The sequence below is a fragment of the Ammodytes marinus genome (genome assembly GCF_949987685.1).
Source record: "Ammodytes marinus genome assembly, chromosome: 9".
NCBI classification, from domain to species: Eukaryota; Metazoa; Chordata; class Actinopteri; order Uranoscopiformes; family Ammodytidae; genus Ammodytes; species Ammodytes marinus.
In genome coordinates, this window is record NC_137213.1 from 18,019,478 (window position 1) to 18,041,110 (window position 21,633).

The 21,633-nt window shown below is 40.8% G+C and overlaps 1 protein-coding gene across 2 annotated transcripts; it reads left to right on the top strand.

Moving 5' to 3' along the window:
• Positions 1–1,259: 1,259 nt before the first annotated feature.
• On the top strand, positions 1,260–21,332 carry wls (Wnt ligand secretion mediator). 2 transcript variants are annotated; one of them, XM_080033858.1, is made up of 12 exons: positions 1,260–1,577; positions 4,131–4,403; positions 9,198–9,322; positions 10,126–10,287; positions 10,471–10,607; positions 13,091–13,259; positions 13,564–13,661; positions 13,896–13,959; positions 18,718–18,861; positions 18,989–19,072; positions 19,272–19,425; positions 20,383–21,332. In XM_080033858.1, exons 1-12 carry the CDS (start codon positions 1,472–1,474, stop codon positions 20,490–20,492), a joined length of 1,626 nt encoding a protein of 541 aa, XP_079889984.1. In that variant the 5' UTR covers positions 1,260–1,471; the 3' UTR covers positions 20,493–21,332. The 2 variants fall into 2 exon arrangements, with proteins under 2 accessions (XP_079889984.1, XP_079889983.1); XM_080033857.1 differs by having other exon boundaries at positions 1,261–1,577; positions 19,272–19,440.
• The last annotated feature ends 301 nt before the right edge of the window (positions 21,333–21,633 follow it).

Below are 21,633 nucleotides of genomic sequence, written 5' to 3' on the forward strand. Positions count from 1 at the left end.
GTGACATTGAGCATTGCGTAATTTGCAGACTAGTGGTATATATCATGTATTAATATAAACTCAGTGGAAAGCCCATCAGCCTGATATAGTGAGATAATATAAAAATGAGTCCAACAGTTCTTAAAGGATGCTTAACTGAAACTGATGCTTAAGAAATAATTCCAAAGCAACTACTAAATGGATCTCATGGAGAGGTTATGTCTCAACTTCGGACTCAAAGGTCAAGAGTAACAACGGCTTTTGAAGCAATGTGGCCGAGAAAGTCTTTAATATGCTCAGAAAATGGAAGCCTCTACTATTCCATTCTCATGTGGTGTGATAAAAGGTTGCAAAGATAGATCTTTCCAAATAAGCCAAGTACTCAAATCAATACCAGCTCAGACGTAAAGTAGCCCAACTAAATACATGTATACAGTACCTAAATACCAAGTACTTGAACTTTATAGGCCTATCTCCATTTTTGGTTGCTTTATACTTCGCAACCATCACAATACAAGGGTAAATATTGTACTTTTTACTTGTGCATAGATAGGCTACAAAATAGGCTAAAATCAACAAATAAACGATGATGTGTTTACAAGAAAATATTTTATTTAATTGATGTGGGAAACTCTCAGGATGCAGTATGTAGGGTAGTAATAGATTATTAAATTACCTCCACCTTTACCAAATACTGTAGGCCTACATTAAAATACACAATAATGCATCAATATTCTGAAATGGCCATTCTTCATAATAAGCACTTTTACTTTGAGTACGCTATACTTCTTCTAACTAGGCTTAGTTGTCTACATGAGTCTATTTCTGAATAAACCTATTGCCTAATAGCCTACTGGTTATTCCACCACACTGAGGCTATAGGCCTACAAATGATTTATCAAGGTGGATGTGCTCGAATTTTAAACCTTTTAATTAAGTCAGTTTAAAACTGTGTAGGCCTACATGCAACATATCTAAAATCAATACTGCAGAATATGTGAAAACCCTCTTGATCTCATTATGCATATGCACAAATAGCCTATCCAACACTATTCCTCATGGGACTAAAGAATATATTTTGAGGGACAATGTTTTGACGGTTATTGAGCAATAAACAAGAGAAAGGAACTCTAAAACTTTCCTTTAAATAGCCCTGGACCTGCACAACAGGGCGCTATAACAGGCATTCAATGACACGGTAACCTGCATTAGCTGCCTCTATTGCAATGCGTTGGCGCACCACACATCTCTCCCCGGTCTGGCGTTGGCTGATCGGGGATAAAGCTGAGTGCTACTCGGTCATGTGATTCCTGTTTTTTTTCCTTCCCTTTTTTCTTTCCTCCTTCGAAGTTGAAAGGCAGGAGCAGTGCAGCGGAGGGGGCCCAGCTTGCCTTCCTACTCGCCGTGGATGCAACGCTTTCGTCCCTTCTCCACCACATTTTTGTTAGTTTCTCGCGCGGTGTGATATTTCCACCCCAAGCTTTCCTTCGCCATGGCGGGGGCTATTATTGAAAACATGAGCACCAAAAAGTTGGTGATAGTGGGAGTTACTCTGCTTTTGTTCCAGGCGTTTGCTTTCATGGTTGGCGGATTAATTGGTAAGTTTCCTCCCCTCCTCTTTGTCCTTTTACTTTTATCATTCGTTTGGCTAACATTTGTCTGTGCGCGCGTGCCTCCTGAAATGTAAAATGCTAACGTCTCTGAAGTTTAAAGATGGACTGTTTGCATTCAGCGTTTATAAATGCCTTCTTAAGAATAAGCCTAAACTTTTCGGCTGTATTTTACCTACCTGTGCTTGATTTGTCGTGCACAGCACAGACACAATGCGGTGCTTTAAAACAGTGACTTTTGACGGCAACGCTGCCAAAGACGAAGTGCACCTCAGATAAATCACTGCTTTGTATTAAGGTGTTCACCGCCCGCGTGCCACAACCGTTTGGCTTCAGTTCTTCGTCTAAAAATTACAATTGATAGGAAAGTTTGGTGATTTATTTCGGATTTTCAACATAGGAATGCTTTGAAATGCACCCAACCTTTTGTACGTGTGTTTTCTTTTCCACTTCTTTGATCCAAACTCGAATGTTCCCTCCCCCCTTTCTTTCCTCATACCTCCTCCTCCCATATATAATGTCTGTCTGCTGTGTGGGGCCCCAGGCAGCATCTCTACCTTCCTTTTTCACCTACTCCTTCCTCTCTTCTCTCCCCCTGTGTGAAGCCTCCCTCCCTTACTCCCCAAATCCCTGTCAGCCTAGCAGGCAGAATATTCATGTTTCTTCCTCTTTCCCCAGTTTTTCATTTGCATTGAGACAGATGCAAAAAAAAAGAAGAAGAAAAAACGACACTTCACAAGTGCACCACACAGCTGTCAAAGTTGCACTTTGCCTTGAGGACTGTATTGGAGTTGCTGTCAAGTTTCTTCAAATCCACCCACTCACTCTCACAGATGCACAACACACACACGCACAGGGTTTATACAAGGATGCGTATCTTTTCTTACAGGCTGAATCTGGAAACCGTCCCCAGCCACCCACCTCTCCTCCCAAAACACCTGTCAGTTTATCTGTGTCCCCCTCTCTCTCTCTCACTATGGCTGGTGATAAATTAGCTTGTTTGGTCCGTTCCTGGGCTGAGATGGTTTTAATGAAGCCGGATTCCTTTGTGTTTGCCCGGTGGCCGAGGGCGGCGGGGGTAATTGAGTAGAAAGGGGTTTTTCTCCCCTTGTTTCCCCGACAAACCCGGGAACACAGCGTGGGGTCAGCAGGCTGAGGGGGGCGGGGGGGTCAGCCATTATTCCAGTCACCCTGCAACGGAGACTGGAGGAGCCGGTCACTAGATAGGCCTAATTGAACTCCAAAGGGTTTCCAGATAACTGGGGTGGTGTAGCTTCTTTGTCACTCTGTGTGTACTATTGTGTGAGCTTTTATTTTTATATTCTACACAGCTGTTAACTCACTTAACACAGCTAAAGGTTCCTTTAGGATGGCCTTGGTTTGAGTTTTATGAGCGTGAGTTGTCTGTTGCCCAAAGGGTGTGTAAATAGTTCCTTGTGTCCGCCTTCACCTCTTTGATATAGATATGATAGCATGTTCAGATTAGTAACGGGGACAAACTTTAGTGTTGGCGAATTTTTCTTGCAGTTATGCAATAGTACACCTTGTGGAAACTAGAACATAAAAAAAAAAGAGTCAATATAAATGTGTTGCTCATAAATTGAAAGTCTACGTACCTAGATATCTTACTAGGGTTTTTCGTAAACTTAATCTGGAAGACTGGGCTTTCATGTTCACCCCCATGAGTCAGTTCTTCCCACAGGCTTTCACATGTAGTCAAATGCATTAATTTTTCATAATGTACAATCAGTTAAATCGTCTACAGGACTTTCAAACTAACTTAAGTGTGCTTGAACAGCATCAGGGCCAACCATCAAAATAAAAGTAACTGCTGTGACTGTTATATTGTGTGTGACAGTTGCAAATCTTACTGGTGTGTATGCTGTGAATTGTAGCTTTGTGACTCCACACAGTTCAAAGAGAGCGAAGGGTAACAGGCTCACTGACCAACTGACACCATCCACTACATGTTTGAAGAAAACTCTGACGTTAGCTTTTCGACTTGAGGCAACACCTCGTTGTTCACGTCAGACCTCCAGCGTTTACAACCAGAGACTTAAGTTTTTGTGTGCACATGATAATGATGGATATTTTCCCAAGCACTGCTCAAATCCTGTGAGTGGAGACTACAAACACCAGCCTTGTCAAGCTCATGAATCTCAATGCATAAACAGTGTAATTGGTGCCTGAGAGCTTTTGGGAATTTTCCCTCCCCTTCACTTCAGAGAGAAGGGAGAGAGAGCCATTCTCTAAACAGTGTTAAAAGTAATTGGCAAAGTGTTTGGGACTGGATTTGGCTCAAACCCAACCTGTTGACGGTTCCTAATGGTTGCTAAAATATTAATATTGCCCCGTGCGCAGTTTAATCCCTTGTGCTCAAGTTTTATTTATTGATCTTTACTCCCAACCTTTTGCGTGATTTATTAGTTTGAGGGGAAATTTGTAAGTTGGCAGGACCTTTTGAAACACAGCAGAAACACTTTGCCGCAATATTTCAACGTGACACCAACTAGTCTAACATCTTTGTGTTTGTCTCACCAGCTCCAAGCCCCACCACAGCAGTCGACTACATGGCCACCAAGTGTGTGGACGCAGCCAAGCACCGGCAGGAAGTGAAATGGTTCATGCCTTGGGGTCCTAACCAATGCGACAAGATCCGCACCTTTGAAGAGGCCACGGCCAAGAAGATCGAGGCCAACAACATTGTGTTTGCGGTCCACATTCCTATGCCCGACAAGGAGATGAGCGCATGGTTCCAGTTTATGCTGGTCATCCTGCAGTTTGACATCGCATTTAAGATGCACAACCAGATAGGTGAGAATCATAGACTTTGGTGAGAACCAAGGCTTTCTTATTGGTTAAAAAAGAAAAGGGAAAAAAAGGGGGGTGAAGACAACAGAGCTCACGTTTCTCCTCCAGGCCATGGCTTCCAAGATGGGGGGAGAAGACAGTCTGTGGTAATTAAAAGAGGCCATGCTTTCTTACATTGGACTTGCAGTATAGAGAATCTTAAGATAATCAAAAGAACTGTAGATGATAATGAACTAGTAATAATTATTGCTAGTAATTGTACTTAAAAGTTTGGGTAATGGCCTTGCTAGTTCTTGCTGAACTTTCAGTTGTTGGATTTTTTTTTTCTTCAGTTGTGTCAATGTTTTGCTCTGTAATTTCTTTACAATCTAAAGACAAATATTTTTAGAGCCTCAATGTGACCAATCTAGCCTCTAAAATATTCACAGCCAGTGTCACTTCGAATTACTTGCATCGTAAATTCAAGAGTCATTCCCACTTTACAAGTAATGGTCGTCGACGTTGTGTTTGTTTTTATTACCTTTCCTGCAAAACGCTGTGGTCAGACTCCATCTTGTTTTTTCAGTGCATCATGGTGAACAACACTTGAGGAACCCACCGAAATGTGTCATTTTCACTAGATTGGATTTCTGTTAGACTGAAAGGCTGCAAACAATGATGGATGTCCTGCTGTTTGTTCTAGTGGGTTAGCTCCTTGGGGTAGGGGGGGGGGGGGGAAAGAGTGTAGAGAGGGGCTTGTCAGACACCCTTGAGACTGTAGAAATAGAAGAGAGAGGTAATCTAGACTGGGTTCTTGTTGGTTGAGTGAGCATTGAATTATTATCAAATCCTGAGACCCAGAACCAAAATATTTCTGCCATTTGGTAACATCTCATTACATTCAAATATTTATTTTTATTAAAGGAACCCAACAGCAACTTACCCTGTTTTGTGTTGGCACCGAACATCAAACTAAACTGTTGCAGTGTTTCCCCTAGAATTTTTTTTAGGCCCGGTGGTAAGAGCTGATAAAGAGTATGCATGCCGCGTGCGTACCAAATTTCTAGAAGAAATTGACCAAAACGAACCCCATTTGGGATGAGCCTCTTTTGACAGCCTGTTAAAAATTAGGGCATAGGGTTATGCTTTCACATTCAGTACGTTTGTACATGTGGTGTTTCTCACAGGATTTTTAGATCCTGCTGGGTGAGAATGGACATTCTAGGGGGGTCTGGGGGCATGCCCCTGCAGAAGAAACCTTATCCTTTTTAAAGTTAAATGCATCAATCTGGTGCACTTTGAGAGGCGGAATCTGATTAATTCTGTGCTCTGTAAACAACATATGTCCTGCCTATAACTATTTTCTGTAATAATTTGGAGACACAAGCCACGTAAACTATTGAAGAAAAACACATGGATTTCAATAAAAAAACAATAAACACTAAGATCTAATATAGACAGGTCCTGTTTAGACTCATTTCTGGAATAATCTGAATCACCTCACCTTGAAGCTAGCCTATTGAAAAATGTTCTTTATTTTTTTTTAATGCAAATAGCCTTGTTGAAAATAAATGAATTAACATAGGCTACACATCATGATTAGCCTATCAACATGTGTGCTACATAAGGCAAATTCCCTATTCCGACCATTATATTTCATCTAGCCTATTTCTCAATTTAAAACATACAAATAAAGTAGCATTGAAAATACAAAAACATAAAGCTTGTAGGCCTACAATAGCCTGCTGTTTTCAAGATAACTTGACAGTTAAAACAATAAATAAATTAATATGTCCCTTGAAAATAAATGAATGCTTTTCTGAGAATGTCAAAGGCAGTAGCAGTGTGGCACTTCGGTAAACTTACTGAAACGAGTGCATGCCGTTTTTTTCAGCGCTGTCTCAGCTGTTGATACAGATTGGTTGTGTTGCCACGGCGACGTAGCGATTTTAACTTTCTAAACTTTGCGCAGCACTTTTTCCTGTTCAACGTCCCTGTTACTGAGTCCTTAGTATCTCCATAGAGCAGGCGCTGGTTTTATTTTCGCCACTAGTTCAACGTTTGCTTGCTAGTCATGCTCCTGCTCATTGTCTTCCGTGTTTTAACAAGTGCGCACCCGCACCGAATACACACGCGCATCGCGCCGCGCGCAGACACACATACACACACGCAGACACACAGATCAGCTGATGGGATGATCAAACGAGAGGTTGTAAAGACAGGCGCACACGAGGGGTAGACCGACAGTGCCGCGCAGACGCTCGCATATTATTATTACGGAATCAATGAAAAATTGATAATAATTTTTTTTTTTTTATTATTATTTTTTTTTAAAGTTAGGCTGCTGTTGGCCTGGCGGGGGGTCCCGTTGGCCTGGCGGCCCCGCCAGGCCTGTACAATGGTAGGGGAAACACTGTGTTGTGAAGTGTATCAAATTCAGTAGATATACTGACTTGCAGGAAGAAGAGGGAGACAAACTCAGGGTTTGGTATCCTGGTAGGGGGCTTGGAATCCTGAAAGTATGGATTAGAGAGAGAGTTGAGGAGAAAATCTAATAAATTCCTGAATACCCAGGGGTGTCTGGGAAATACGTTTTGAGTCAATAACATCTTTCGCTTTATGGCTTAGAATATTTTAGCTATGCATGTTAATGTCATCTTGAGCTTTAGAACAACCTCTGATCTACAGAGTCATGTCTACACTGACAAATGCCTTTTTAAACCTTGGCTTAATAAACATCCACCTATTGGCCAATACTAAAATGTAATAGAGTGGGGAAATATTCTTTTTTGAAGGTTTGTGGTGTACTTTTATGCGACCCAGCCCAGCCTTTCTGTTCTGGCTTGTCTAAACATTTGAGTTGCAATGGTGACCTCGCCATCAGCATCGCTTGCTTTCTCACACAGTCTTGGCCTGACGGATATGTGTTCAGGTCGGAGGCTGTGGGTTTGTTTACTGCCTGGCTGGCGGACAGAGGAGTCTGTGAAACAAGCCTGGACCACAAACAGGTCTGTGCCAGATTCTCCGGACTCGTATAGATCTTCCTGAGCCACGCAAGGAGCTTTGTAAGAACCAGTTAATGTGGAGGAAGCAGATTGCTGTAGGTGCTGCATGCAGGGCTGTAGAGGTGAGATCGCCACCTTAAAACTCATGATTTCATTGACTATTTTGAAGCCATACGTCTTTGGATTTAGCATACCCAAGCCTTAAGGCTGACTGTTACTGAGTAAAATGTTCATCCAACTAATGTAATTCTCTCTCCTCATAAAAAAGAGCATTATGCAAAACATTCAGGTATTCATACTATGAATGGCTAGCACAGTAGCACAACTTTAATGTCCATCTAAAACTATTTGTAGCTCTCAATATATAGATTTGAACTTCTATAGCTTTTCTTCATAAAATGTATTGCTAGCTATTTAAACCCAAACCAGTTTAATAGGAATTTGTGTTTCAAATGCTTATTTATTCCAACCCTCTAAACAACGGAGCCATGACTTCCATACATTTTCTAAATGCCAGAGGTGGGCAGATTTTGCAATGCGGCTGTGTGATACAATGAACACACAAGGCCACCTCTTCCTTGACTACCTTATCAGTGGAACAATGTTGAGTCCTGGAAGAAGAGCAGCTTTGCCCTTATTAACCACTCCACCCACCTGCCCCACTCCCTTCCCCTCCCCGGCACCAGGCACCCCTTGGCTAGAGTCCAGCAATAACACAGCTGTTGAGGAGGCTTTAGTCTCCGTGGCGATGGCTGCTGGACTGGAGTGGAATGTTTGCATGAAGCGCGCTGACATTCGAGGGCGTCCGGCTCGACCAATGGCAAGAGTGGAGGGCATTACAGAGACAGTCGGCTGCCAGTTCTCATCTGGCTCCATCTCCCCCTCCTACTTTTTTGATCCCCCCTCCTTTTCTCACTGCGCAGGCCAATGGGTTTCTTTCTCTTCATTCCAGCTTGTTTCGTAACAGCACAAGAGGCACTCTGAAGGGATGAAGTAGAGAACACTTGGCTTTGTAATGTGATCTAAAGATGCTGTTATAATAGCTTTGCATTGGATGTTAAAATAGCTTTGCATTGGATGTTTTGGTTGGATTTACTGCACTGGGATAGGCTGGGCTGTCGGAGGCCAGCTCAAGGTCTTGTTGGGAGTTTGTCAAGTAGGAAGTAACTTATATTTGGGCCACCATAGAGAGCAGACTGACTGGCTGGATATGTTTGCTTACATGCTGAGAAAATAATCCCATCAATCTCCCGCTTTCAGAACTCATTCTAGCTAGGTTATTGTGTTAGTTTTTAGAATAGACTGACAAAAACCAAGTTGAAAATACAGCTGTGCGTTTGTAGACATAAGGTAGAACTGCAGGCAAAGAGTTTTTAAATGAACAAAGTGTCAATCACCATCTTCTTTAAATCAAGGCACTGGGAAGTTCTTAAGCATATCCACCACTGTAGTCGGGAAATGCCTCCATGTCTGTGCTAGCAGTGTTGTCACTTTGCTGGCCTTGTAGTTAAAAGGCCATGAATGTCTGTCATCACAACTTAATTGACAGCCAGCAAAGAGTAGGTAGAACAGACATTGAAGTACAGACGGACACAAATTAAGTTTTGGAAGACATACATTCTCTGTTCTGCAAGTACTTTATATTCCTTTTGGAATAAATAATTGGTCTATCTCTGAACGCAATTCTTCTTTTGATTTGATAACATTTATTGACACACTTGCAGACTCAAAGTATTTTGGTAAATACATTATGTCCTATGAAATGTTTGTTCTGACATGAGAGTGAATTGGTGGTGTGGTTATTCTTGTGCAGAGGATGGAGCGTTAGCCACCATTGACGTGGGCCTGGCCTACAGAGACGACACAGTCAGCGAGTGGACGGAGATGGCTCACTCGTTCGAACAGAGGAAGCTCAGCTGCAACTTCACTACTACCAAGGTGTGGGAACGACAGTCACTGTAAACTATCATCACTAGAATACTAAAAACACCTTAAAGGGATAGTTCAACATTTTCAATTTGAAGCTTTTTGCCTCACTCTCCGGCTCAAGAAAAAGGTGACAGAAACAGTTCCTGTAACTGTGTGTGCGTTTTTGATATAGAAATGAGCAAAGATCGCTCATCCATGTTAGCTAGGCTCAAACACTGGTAGTCAAGGGGAGCAGGTCAAAATATAAACTTTACAACATCACTAAATGCTATCGTGTGCTTGTTGGGACTTGGGTTGGGTTTATTTCCGTCACCTTTTCTTGAGCAAGATAGTGAGGGGGGAAAAAAGCCAAACATTTAAAAATGTTGAATTATTCCTTTAATCCAGTACAATTTGTAATGAGGGTCCTGTTGATTATTCTACTATTATGCAGCTATTGCTGTTGCAGAAGACAAATCATAAAAAATGAACATGGTTTTCTAAATCAAATGTAAATAAACTACTTATTTGTCATTGCAGTTTATCAAATAATCTTCTTGTTGAAGTTTCATGTCATTTTCCTTTTAGCTTTAATTACTGGAAAATTCAAATTAATTTTTATTCAAAACCACTTTCCATTTTGCTTATTGCTAAGATACTTTGCTGATTAACTCCATTTTAATAGGAGAGATTAAAAATCTAGTTTAAGGAAACTTTGGCATATTTTGGACACTACTTTAGTTATGTAGGCCATGCCTTTTGATTATATTGAAGAAATATAAACTAGATAAATGCATGTTAAACTAGTTATGGTGTGTTGCTGTGTTTTCCAGACCTTTGAGAATGAGGGACGTTACTATGAGTGTGACCTGCTGCCCTTCATGGAGGTTGGCAGCGTGGCCCATAAGTACTATCTCCTTAACATCCGCCTGCCTGTAAACGAGCGCAAAAAGGTCAACGTGGGGATCGGAGAAATCAAAGACATTCGTCTTGTGGTAACTTTGCATTTTATTGGAACCTGTATATTTAAAGCTTTTTGTTACAATGGTAAATTATTCACCCACATAGTTGAAGACACATTTGGCTGTCATATGGTGTCATTCAATGTTGGCCAATAAAAAAACATGCACATCACTAATAGTTGTCACTGACGGTGTGTTTTCTTTTCTCCTCCCAAGAGCATTCATCAGAACGGAGGCTTCACCAAAGTGTGGTTTGCCATGAAGACGTTCCTCACACCCAGCATCCTCATCATCATGATCTGGTACTGGAGACGGATCACCCTCATGAGCAGACCTCCTGTGCTGCTGGAGAAGTAGGGCAGCTCTCTCTCTCTCTCTGTATCTCACTGGTGTTCTCGCTTCACCGTTGTATTGTTGGTATCATATTTATCAGTGTTGGAGGATGGTACATTTTGTCTCATAGTTCCATATGAAACATTCACCCGAAGATAAATAAGGCATGCAATTAAGAACTTAAAGTTTTACATTTATGGTGAATGTTTGATGAAAAGCATCCTTGACTTACAGTAATGGATTATTGGATTTATGTCTGCAGTGGAAGCTCTGCTTTAGTGCATCTACTGGTTGAAGAAGACCTATATTAACTATGGATGAAATTTACAAGTAGGGCATACTAACTCCAGTGAGGGTCACCGACATCGGAGGGTGTTGCTAATCAATCATCTGATTTAGTTTTAATCAAACAAATCTGTGAAACTGGGGTAGATTCGTATCCGATTTCAAAACTAATGTGAACCTTACTTTTGCCACATCTACTCTTGAAATATTTAGAGGCAAAGAGTGATTTAAAACAGATACCAGATATTTGTCCATTTCTAAACCAAACCCCTTAGAAGTCATATGCAGACATACAAGGTAGTTCTGCCTGAAGCAGACAGGGAATACCACACTGTGGAAAGTTGAAGCTGTGCTCAGTGCCCAGTGTTTGTCTAACCCCCTGCTGTGCTGGGAAGACAGATCAGTAAGAGGCAGCATTCTGTGCTACAGGAAGTGCCTGGCGAAGCGTGAAGTGCGTTACAAAATCTGCAAGCTAGCACTCAGCTGAACTGACACATGCTGCATACACACATTCAGGACAAACACACCAGCTTGCTTAGATGGTGCACTCGCTCAGACAGACACACACACACACACACACACACACACACACAGTCCATGTCTCTGTATTTTCCGGCTCACGGCTCCTATTCCCAAATGGCCAGCCGAGTCGGAGGAAGTGCGGCTCGTACCCTATTTGTGGACGGCGGATGGTTTTTTCATGCTGTAAAAGCTTTAACCAGAGAATCCTGTCATGCTAGTCCACAGAGGTGTCGGAACAGAAAGCCTCAGACTTCATATAAACTTAGAGGACTGATGGGAGTGGGAACCCTGTGGAAAATGATATTATTTATAAAAAAAAGAGGAAAACTCTTGAGGTATTACCTACTTAACATCCATGATCTTCATTTAAAAACTTGTTTTGTTCTCAACAGTAAAACCAGCAAGACATTGTGACTAGTTAAAGCAGGATATTGACAGCTGGGATTATTATTATTATTATTAACACTTAAAATGACTAGTTTAGTTATCAGTGTCAGAGATACAATCTACAGAAGAAGGACCCAGGACCCGTCTCATCCATAAGTAGTTAATTCTAACATCCACCTGTGCTTTAATGCTGTCGCATGTCAAAATGTCCTGTGTGAAATGTATTTTTAGGACCTCTAGCATTACCTTTTACATATTGCCATAGGGTCCTTTTTTGTCTTTTTTGTTTCCTCACGTGCACACATTCACACAGATATATTTTAGCATCAGCCCTCCTGTCTTTGTCTGTCTGACACATTCTCTGCATACCAGTCAAATGTGGTTTCACTCTGTTCGCTCTGTAGAACATCGCTGATGAGCTGTCTGGAGTGGATTAGCTTAGAAGCTGGGTTACATTATTGCTATTACCCAGTGTGTGTGTAAAAAAAAAAAAAAAACCTTTGTAACAACATGTTTTCAGGTCAACACACACACACACACACACACACTGTTTTGCCCTCTTACGTGTCTATTTACAGTCACCCTTTCATCTAGTGAAGGCATGCAGGGACCTGCTGCAGACGCTTGGCAGATGAGCTCTATTCCATCTCTCTGTAGGCTGAACGTTCTTTATTTATCCCCCCCCCCCCATTCCTTCCTAAATGTCTGGATTCAAGGTTGAGGGAGGGAAGCAGGCAGTAATAATGGCAGTGCATTATGTAGAATTGGATAGGTCAGTGGGGACACATTGTGCTTCTAGCTGAATGCATAATCTAATCAATAATGTCCTAAAATCTAATGAGCCGTCTTCAACAGACGCCGATGGAGCCTTGCTCTAAAACATTTATTGTGTAAAAGACTTGTCCAGACTTTAGTTTTATAACCTATAAAGTGAGCCTACATTTTATCTGCCAGCACTGCTAACACTAACTTATTTATTAATTTACAACAGAAAAGAGTTACCTCGCAATATACCAGCATGGCTCCTAATGCTACAGTAATTGTACTGTTTCTATGGAAATCCAATCCAACATTAGTTATCAACACTCGTCAATGGACATATTTGAACAAATATTCATGGTCTCCATTTATGATGCCATTGCCACAAATGCATCAGCATGTTGACAATAATATTGTATCATATTGTATCATATATCATATTGTATGAAATGTAAAGCCCACCGAGGCAAATTTATTTGTGATTTTGGGCTATATAAATAAAACTGATTTGATCTGAGAAAAATGTTTGAACCTGTCTTTGCTCCATCAGGTCGATCCTGGCTCTGGGTATCTCCATGACATTCATCAACATCCCAGTGGAGTGGTTCTCAGTCGGCTTCAACTGGACCTGGATGCTGCTTTTTGGAGACATCAGGCAGGGCATCTTCTACTCCATGCTGCTCTCCTTCTGGATCATCTTCTGCGGGGAGCACCTCATGGTACTGTACACGCCACTGGTTAACTTTGCATTTTGACATTGCTTAATGTTTTTCTTGATTGACATACAGGCTCTCTCTCTCGCTCTCGCTCTCTCGCTCTCTCGCTCTCTCGCTCTCTCGCTCTCTCGCTCTCTCGCTCTCTCTCTCGCTCTCTCTCTCTCTCTCTCTCTCTGTGTGTGTGTGATCTCACCTTCAGCCAATTATGGTTAAATCTGGTTATATGCTTGTGCTATTATGTAATCTATGAAATGTAATGCAGTAAACCCCAACTTTAAGACTGTGTTTTTTTCCCATTATTTCTCAGGACCAGACGGAGAGGAACCGTTTCTCGGTCTACTGGAAGCAGGTGGGACCCATCGTGTTTGGCTCCTTCTGCCTCTTTATCTTCGATATGTGTGAGAGGTGAGATCAAATCCCTTTTTAGAACAAGAAACTTGATTCACAAATTGTTAAATGTCATAATGCAGTATGCAATACATTATTATTGTGAATTGTATTTTAATGTTTATATATGTATATTTGTTTGTTTTATTGCCACAACCTGTTCACATCAGGTTTTTGGAATAAAATGTTACATACTCCTCAAAGGGGGTTATGCATAATTGTGGGGTTGTATTTTTTGGTTTGTGTCACCAGAGGAGTCCAGCTGACAAACCCCTTCTACAGCATCTGGGCGTCCGATGTAGGAACTGAGCTTGCTGTATCCTTTTTATTTATTTTTTTAAATCTATATTTGACAGCAGTATCAGAAACGGAGCACTCCCTTCATACAGACAGGCGGCTTGTCTGACAAAAAGGTTCCTCATGAAACCCCTGTGAGTGTATATGGCCCCATTATGTTTTTCACCTAAGCTGCCTGTTAACATGTTTATGGTTGTTCCTCTGCTCGTGATGTTTTAAGAATAACTGTGCAAAGTGGTGCTGCTTCTGTCACCTCGACTTAATACCCTGCTTCTAGTTTATGCAGTACAAGCAGGAGACGTTCTTCTAGTCGGCTTAAGCATGAACTGGAAACTGACTAATAAGATGAGAAATAATTCAGCAATGCCATATGTGAGCGCAGTGCCCAGGCTCTCGGGATGATGCTTTTGCAGTCTAGTCTATGCTGGTTTGCAATGCGTGTGTGTTTACCTATTTGTTTGCCTTTCTTGCCAAGCTGAGCAATGCAAGATTCACCAGCCCACCTCCTTAACAAAAACAATTAAAAGCACTTAAGCTTTTTTCTCCTTTTTGTTCTCTTTTTCTTTGAGTCTCTTTAAAAGTTAGAAAGCCTGCTTAGAGTGTCTAACTCTAAGCGGTTTGACGAGGACATTTGGTACAGTGTCTTTAATCAGGTTCATCAAATCTTTATAAGCTGACCTGTTTCCGCTATGCCTTCTACTGCAGTAAAGTCTCTTTTTAAGGTTTTATTAATGAGGCGCATAACCTTACCAAGCATTTCAAAGCAGTTTCTTAATGATTAAGAGTTACTGATTAAAGAGTAAGAAGGAGACAAGCAAATATAAACAGTTTGTAGAATTTGTGAAGTTTCTAATCTATTAACCTTTTAATCTAATTTATTTATATAGGGGAAGGTGGGGTGATTTGTGCAACTTTTTACTCAAAGTGATTTTAAAGTGAGGCCTTGACAGTTATGTCTCCAACTCAAATATGTACATATATTTCAGGATGTTGTGCATCCCTGGCAATAAAAACTTTGGATCTGGAATAAACTGTTTAAGAAATATAGCTTTCGGAAAAAAAGTTGTCTTGTCGCACAAATCACCCCACGTAGTGGGGTGATTTGTGCGTCATTGTGTCACAATGACAAAGTCACCATCATCATCTTTCTGGCCATCTGAACTCTCATCAGTGGTGTCGTTAAGTGGAATTGAGATGTCACTCTCTCCTGAGCTACTGTAGACTATCACTTTCTTTTGGTGACCAGCGTATACAGCCATGCCACTGGCACAACTCTCAGAAATGTACTTTGCACTAGTTGCTCCGTGCTTGTGGAACCAACTGCCACCTGACAAATGTGATTCCCCCTACATTTCTGCCTTTAAATCAAGGCTCAAAACCCATATGTACACCCTGGTGTTTCCTCCCCATTAACCTCTGCACTACTTACTTACCTCTGCACTACTATCTGTGTTTATGTGGATGTATGGGCTTTACGTCTTTTATTTTGGTTATTGTTATTTTACCTTCATTGTTTACCTACTGAATGCACTATGTACAGCACTTTGGACAGTGCAAACTGTCATAAATGTGCTTTTATAAATACATTTTACTTACTTACTTACTTATAACTCACCCAGGCCCTTGCGCACAAATCACCCCATCCCCAGAATTTTGGATAATAGGCATGATGCAGCAATTTAGGGTTGACATTGTGCTAACTATATAGACTCAAAGTGTAGCATACCAAAGCACTAAAACATGTGTCAAATGTTTTCAAACGTGTCTATAATTGTTCAGACACAATAATCAAAAAACCTTGATCATGGAAATTTTACTTTGAAAGGCAAAACACAGTTTTTTGAGCTTAAATGTGCTTATATCTTATTCCTTGTGTCTCCCTTCTTTACAGGATGAGTCAAATGGATGGCTCTTCTTAAATATGTGGTCACATTTCCAATTTCTTCCACGGTTTTCTAGAAACAAGGGGTTTTGCAACTTCCAAAATGCACAAATCACCCCACCTTCCCCTATATATATTTTTGGCATAAACAACATAAAAGCATGGATCCATCCTGCCGTGAACCATCAACCATGCGACGTTCAAAGTCACTTAAACCCTGTTTCTTCCCCATTCTGATGCTGGGTTTGACTTCGGCATGTTGTCTTGACCACGTCTACATGCCTTAATGCATTGAGTTTCTGCCATGCGATTGGCTGATTAGTTATATGATTTATAAGCCATTGAACAGGTGTACCTAATAAAGTTGTGTGTGTGTGTGTCAAGCGATTAAAAAAAATAATCTAATTAATTACAGGCTGTGTGATTTAATTAATCGCATACTTATATGACACTTGTATGCCTGTTTATAAACAACTGTATAGGCTACCGTTCGTCTCTCTCTCTCTCTGAACTACTGGTGCCGGAAAAAAAACAAGCAGGCTAAATGACGACTGTCTATCTCCCACAACAGACAGCGCTGCACTGCCACACAGGTGTACATTGCCTATGCCGACTCATTCAACATCGTCCTACTCATAGCCAAACATATTGATACACACACACGCACACAAAGGAGGAAAAAAGACAGGCATATGCTAGGAAGAATGAGAGGGGGCGGGTGTCCGTTTGCTGTAGACAATCGCAGCTAGCAAACAAAATTGAGACACAGAGGAAGATTGAGAGTTGTTTTGAACCTACATTGTTAATTAGGAACCCACTATATCAATGCACAGACACTGCGGAGAATAACATAAGACGTATTCCTACCTTCTTGCTTATTTGCACGGAGTAGCACATAAAACGTCCATAGAGCCCTTTCTATGCTTCTTTCTTCACTCTTTAATCCCGTGCGGGCCGTGTCCGCAAACTACAGGTGCAGCTCCGCTATCATCTCACCTCTTTTGCACCGGGTCAAAGGGCAATATAGAAGTGCGATTATTCTGCGTTAATTTTTTTAATCGCGTTAATTTTTCTGTGATTAATTAATCGAAATTAACGCGTTAATTTGACAGCCCTAATATATATATATATATATATATACACACACACACACACACACACACACACACAGTTGTGTTCAAAATAATAGCAGTGTGTTTAAAAAAGTGAGGAAAGATCAAAATCTGTATCATAGCTTTTATTACCAAACACGCAAATGCATTGGGGACATTGCACATTCTATTCCAAATCCAAATATGAAGAAACTTGTCAAATGTTTCTTCATCTATTTCAAAAAAATAGCAGTGTCTGCATTTTTCTTTACGACTCAAACATTTACTGTATCAACTGAAAAATGCATGAAGATTTAGCTTTCCTATGAATCACTAAACTAATATTTAGTTGTATAACCTCTGTTTCTGAGAACTGCTTCACATCTGTGTTGCAGGGAGCCGACCAACTTATGGCACCTGTGAACAGGTGTTTCAGCACCAACAACAGGACGATTGAACCACATTCCACAATTCCTCTGCATTTTTTGGTTTTGCCTCAAAAACAGCATTTTTGATGTCACCACATGTCACATATTGGATTAAGGTCCAGGGATTGGAATGGCCACTCCATAACGTTAATCTTGTTGGTCTGGAACCAAGATCTTGTTCGCTTACTGGTGTGTTTGGGGTCGTTGACTTGTTGGAACACCCGTTTCAAGGGCATTTCCTCTTCAGCATAAGGCAACATGACCTCTTCAAGTATTCTAATGTATCCAAACTGATCCATGATCCATGGTATGCGATAAATAGACCCGACACCATAGTATGAGAAACATCCCCATAACATGATGTCTGTGCCACCATGCTTCACTGTCTTCAAAGTGTACCGTGGCTTGAATTCAGTGTTTGGGGGTCGTCTGACAAACTGTCTGAGGCCCCTATTCAAGCCACAGTACACTTTGAAGACAGTGAAGCATGGTGGTACAGACATCATGTTATGGGGATGTTTCTCATACTATGGTGTTGGGTCTATTTATCGCATACCATGGATCATGGATCAGTTTGGATACATTAGAATACTTGAAGAGGTCATGTTGCCTTATGCTGAAGAGGAAATACCCTTGAAATGGGTGTTCCAACAAGTCAACGACCCCAAACACACCAGTAAGCGAACACGATCTTGGTTCCAGACCAACAAGATTAACGTTATGGAGTGGCCAGCCCAATCCCTGGACCTTAATCCAATAGAAAACCTGTGGTGACATCAAAAATGCTGTTTTTGAGGCAAAACCAAGAAATGCAGAGGAATTGTGGAATGTAGTCCAATCGTCCTGGGCTGAAACACCTGTTCACAGGTGCCATAAGTTGGTCGGCTCCCTGCAACACAGATGTGAAGCAGTTCTCAGAAACAGAGGTTATACAACTAAATATTAGCTCAGTGATTCATAGAAAAGCTAAATCTTCATGCATTTTTCAGTTGATACAGTAAATGTTTGAGTTGTAAAGAAAAATGCAGACACTGCTATTTTTTTGAACTGTCTAATATTCCTTTTTCTTCCCTTTCTGTAAAGATGAAGAAACATTTGACAAATGTTTCTTCATATTTGGAGTTGGAATAGAATGTGCAATGTCCCCAATGCATTTGCGTGTTTGGAAATAAAAGCTATTATAAGGATTTTGATCTTTACTAAATTTTTTAAACACACTGCTATTATTTTGAAAACAACTATGTATGTATGTATGTATGTATGTATGTATGTATGTATGAGGACAAAAATGTGTCGGTATTAATGTCCCTCAGTATGCAACACCACTCTGAAAGTCTCAGTGTTATTTGTTTTTTCCTTGACTGTTGTTGCCTCAGATGGCCTTCATAATTGTGGCAGGGATCTGTGCTTGTCTCTACTTCCTCTTCCTCTGCTTCATGGTTTTCCAAGTCTTCCGCAACATCAGCGGCAAGAGGACGTCCCTGCCTGCCATGTCCAAGGCAAGACGCCTTCACTATGAAGTGCGTTTGTGTTTTCATTATCACCTATTTATTTTAAACAGAAAACAACTTGATAAAGACCATACACAATGATTTCTTTTAATCAATTTTTGTGCCCAACTCTTTCCCCTTTGTCGCCATTTTTTAGGGCCTGATTTTTAGGTTCAAATTCCTCATGCTGGTCACTCTGTTCTGTGCTGCCATGACTGTCATCTTTTTCATCATCAGTCAGGTGAGTGCCTAGTGTTATCAAATCAGAAGTAACCACAATTACGACTATTGAGGTGATAATTATATTGATTGTTATAATTATTATTTATTTATTTATATTTAACAATGAGTTATTTTACAACATACACGAAGCCTGGCACACAACCCCCCGACCTGAAGACAGTGACACAGAAAGCATGCTGTGTTTGTCTTGTGTGCAGGTGAATGAGGGCCACTGGCACTGGGGCGAGCACACAGTGCAGGTGAACAGCGCCTTCTTCACAGGCATCTACGGCATGTGGAACCTGTACGTCTTTGCCATCATGTTCCTCTACGCGCCATCTCACAAGCGCTACGGAGACGAGTCGTCAAGTGGTCAGTGCATCACTGGTAACTTCACGCTTTTATCTTCAGCAAGTGTTGTAGTAGCTTTCTGTTGCTATACAGTAGGGTAGAATATAACTAAACATTTACAAATGGATAGAAAGGTCTGCTAGCTCTAAAATTCAGTCCATATTGTTTGTCGCTTATTTTAAGTTTTAGGTTGACTTCTTGGATTAAAAAAAATGTAGCTTGTTAAATAGTGCTGTAATTATAGAAATAAAATTAAATAATTAGTTGTTTGTATTACGTGTTTCTAATTAGTACATAAATAAGCCCCCAACATGTTCTCTTCCCATTGTATTAAAGTTAGTGGTTACATTTCCTCTGTCCCTGTAGTTTTCAATTAATTCTGATGGTGAGCAAGTCTCCGTCCGCTTTTTAAAGCTGCCTATTCATCCCATGTTTGTTCTCGAAGGAGGAGGGGAGGGGTAGTGATTCAGAGGGACCCAGATTCCCAGGGGAAAGAAGGGTCTCTTTGGCCCGAGAGGGTGATTCTAATGGACGCCAGGCTTCCTTCCAGGCAAAAGGGGAGGGAAGAGTAAAGGAGGGGTGTGGGTGGAGAGAAGGGAAGTAATGAAAACCATCCATCCATCTCTTGACGTCAGTGACACAAGGAGAGAGAAAAGGAGGGTTTGAAGTTCTGGAAGCTTTCCCTCAAGTGAGTCAACCAATCTCATGGGAGGGGCGCGTCTCTCCCCAAGTCCTTGTGTTGATTTACTTTATCAGCTCTTGAGTTTTGACTTGTGTTTCGCACAAGCTGAAAAGATTTATGTTAATGAAATTGAGCTAAGCCAACTTTATATGCAGCGGAGCATTACCTGTAGTAATGCAAAGGCATTTGCTAGAGATGCCAAACAACAACATGTATGCTCGGAAAATGTTGAGTATTGATGTCATAATATATACATTTTAGTGTCCTTCACCATGATGTCATGTTTACATGTGCAGGAGATATTGGAGCAAACAGTGGAGAAGACATCCAGCTCACTACTACCATCACCCATGTTGATGGCCCTACTGAGATCTACAAGATGACTGGCAAAGAGGCCCAGGAGTAGATCTTCACACTTTTACGACTCCCCTCTGCTACCTACTGCTCCAATCAACCCCCATCCCTTTTTATATGTAATCAAAACAGGCCTTCTCTCTTAACCTCACCGGGTTTAAAATCGGCATCAACCCTGACAACTCGCATGGTGTCCCTCTTCCAGCACCAACCCCTCAGCCTTGACACTGATCTTGAATATTATCAACACTCCTATCAGTCCTTTTCATTTCATGGTGTAATTGTAATCCTTACGTTTCAATATGTAAACCTTGTTGTGTTTGTAAATGTTGCACAATGCTTTTGACGCCAAAAAAAAGAAAAAAAAGACATTCAAGTGTAAAGAGAACCATTTCTTGGTGGTCAGAAGTTGCATTTGGCAGCCGTCGCACTCCTGTTTTTTTAAAGTACAGTGTGCAGAAAGTAAATCCTTTGTAAAGACCTGAGCTTTTGGCATAGACGGACAGCAGGAAACATTTTAGCCACTCCTTCAATATCTGCTTAATTACCTGTGATATACTCAGTTGGAGGCCTTAATTTAGAGCCCGTCACAGATACATATATTCCATAGAAAGTAGATAATGTTGAGTACTGGCGCTGCAAGTGGTTGCAGATCTTTTTTTTTTATATCTTTGGGGGAAATTTACAGATCACATAGCCACTTTGGGAAATGCATACTGTACGTTGATTATGTTACAATGTAGATGTCTATTTTTTATAAAGTGCTTATTTTCAACTTTCCAAAATACATGCTTCAAGCTCTATCAATGTTTTTGAAGTTGACTGTCGCCCATTACACACGGTTCTTAGTTTTTTGTTTTTGTTTATGCTAATTTAATAAAAGAAAACTTTTACTTAATATCTTTGAGTTTTGTCAGTGTTTGCTCTGAATGATATACTCAAGTTGATGTTTTATATACCATTCCTTATTTTTTTTCTTCTAGTAAATAAAAACAAATTAACACAAGGAAATGTTTCTATACGGAATTTAGTGCATTTTATACTTGGTTTAAAGTGACTATAACTTGAGTTATACTACAGTGAATATACTAATCGCAGGATTTTACTTTTTAAAGTGTTTTGATACAGTACACACAGTATATTTCTAAAAGACTTGCAGACAAGGTCTTTAAACTGACATTTGTGGGACACAA

What these genes read in the sequence shown, in the direction of transcription:
- wls (XM_080033857.1), top strand. Translation starts at nt 1,472, where the DNA reads ATGGCGGGGGCTATTATTGAAAACATGAGCACCAAAAAGTTGGTGATA. An exon ending in TCAAAGACATTCGTCTTGTG is followed by an intron (nt 10,288 to 10,470) that starts GTAACTTTGCAT and finishes TCTCCTCCCAAG; the next exon opens with AGCATTCATCAGAACGGAGG. An exon ending in CAAGACGCCTTCACTATGAA is followed by an intron (nt 18,862 to 18,988) that starts GTGCGTTTGTGT and finishes GCCATTTTTTAG; the next exon opens with GGCCTGATTTTTAGGTTCAA.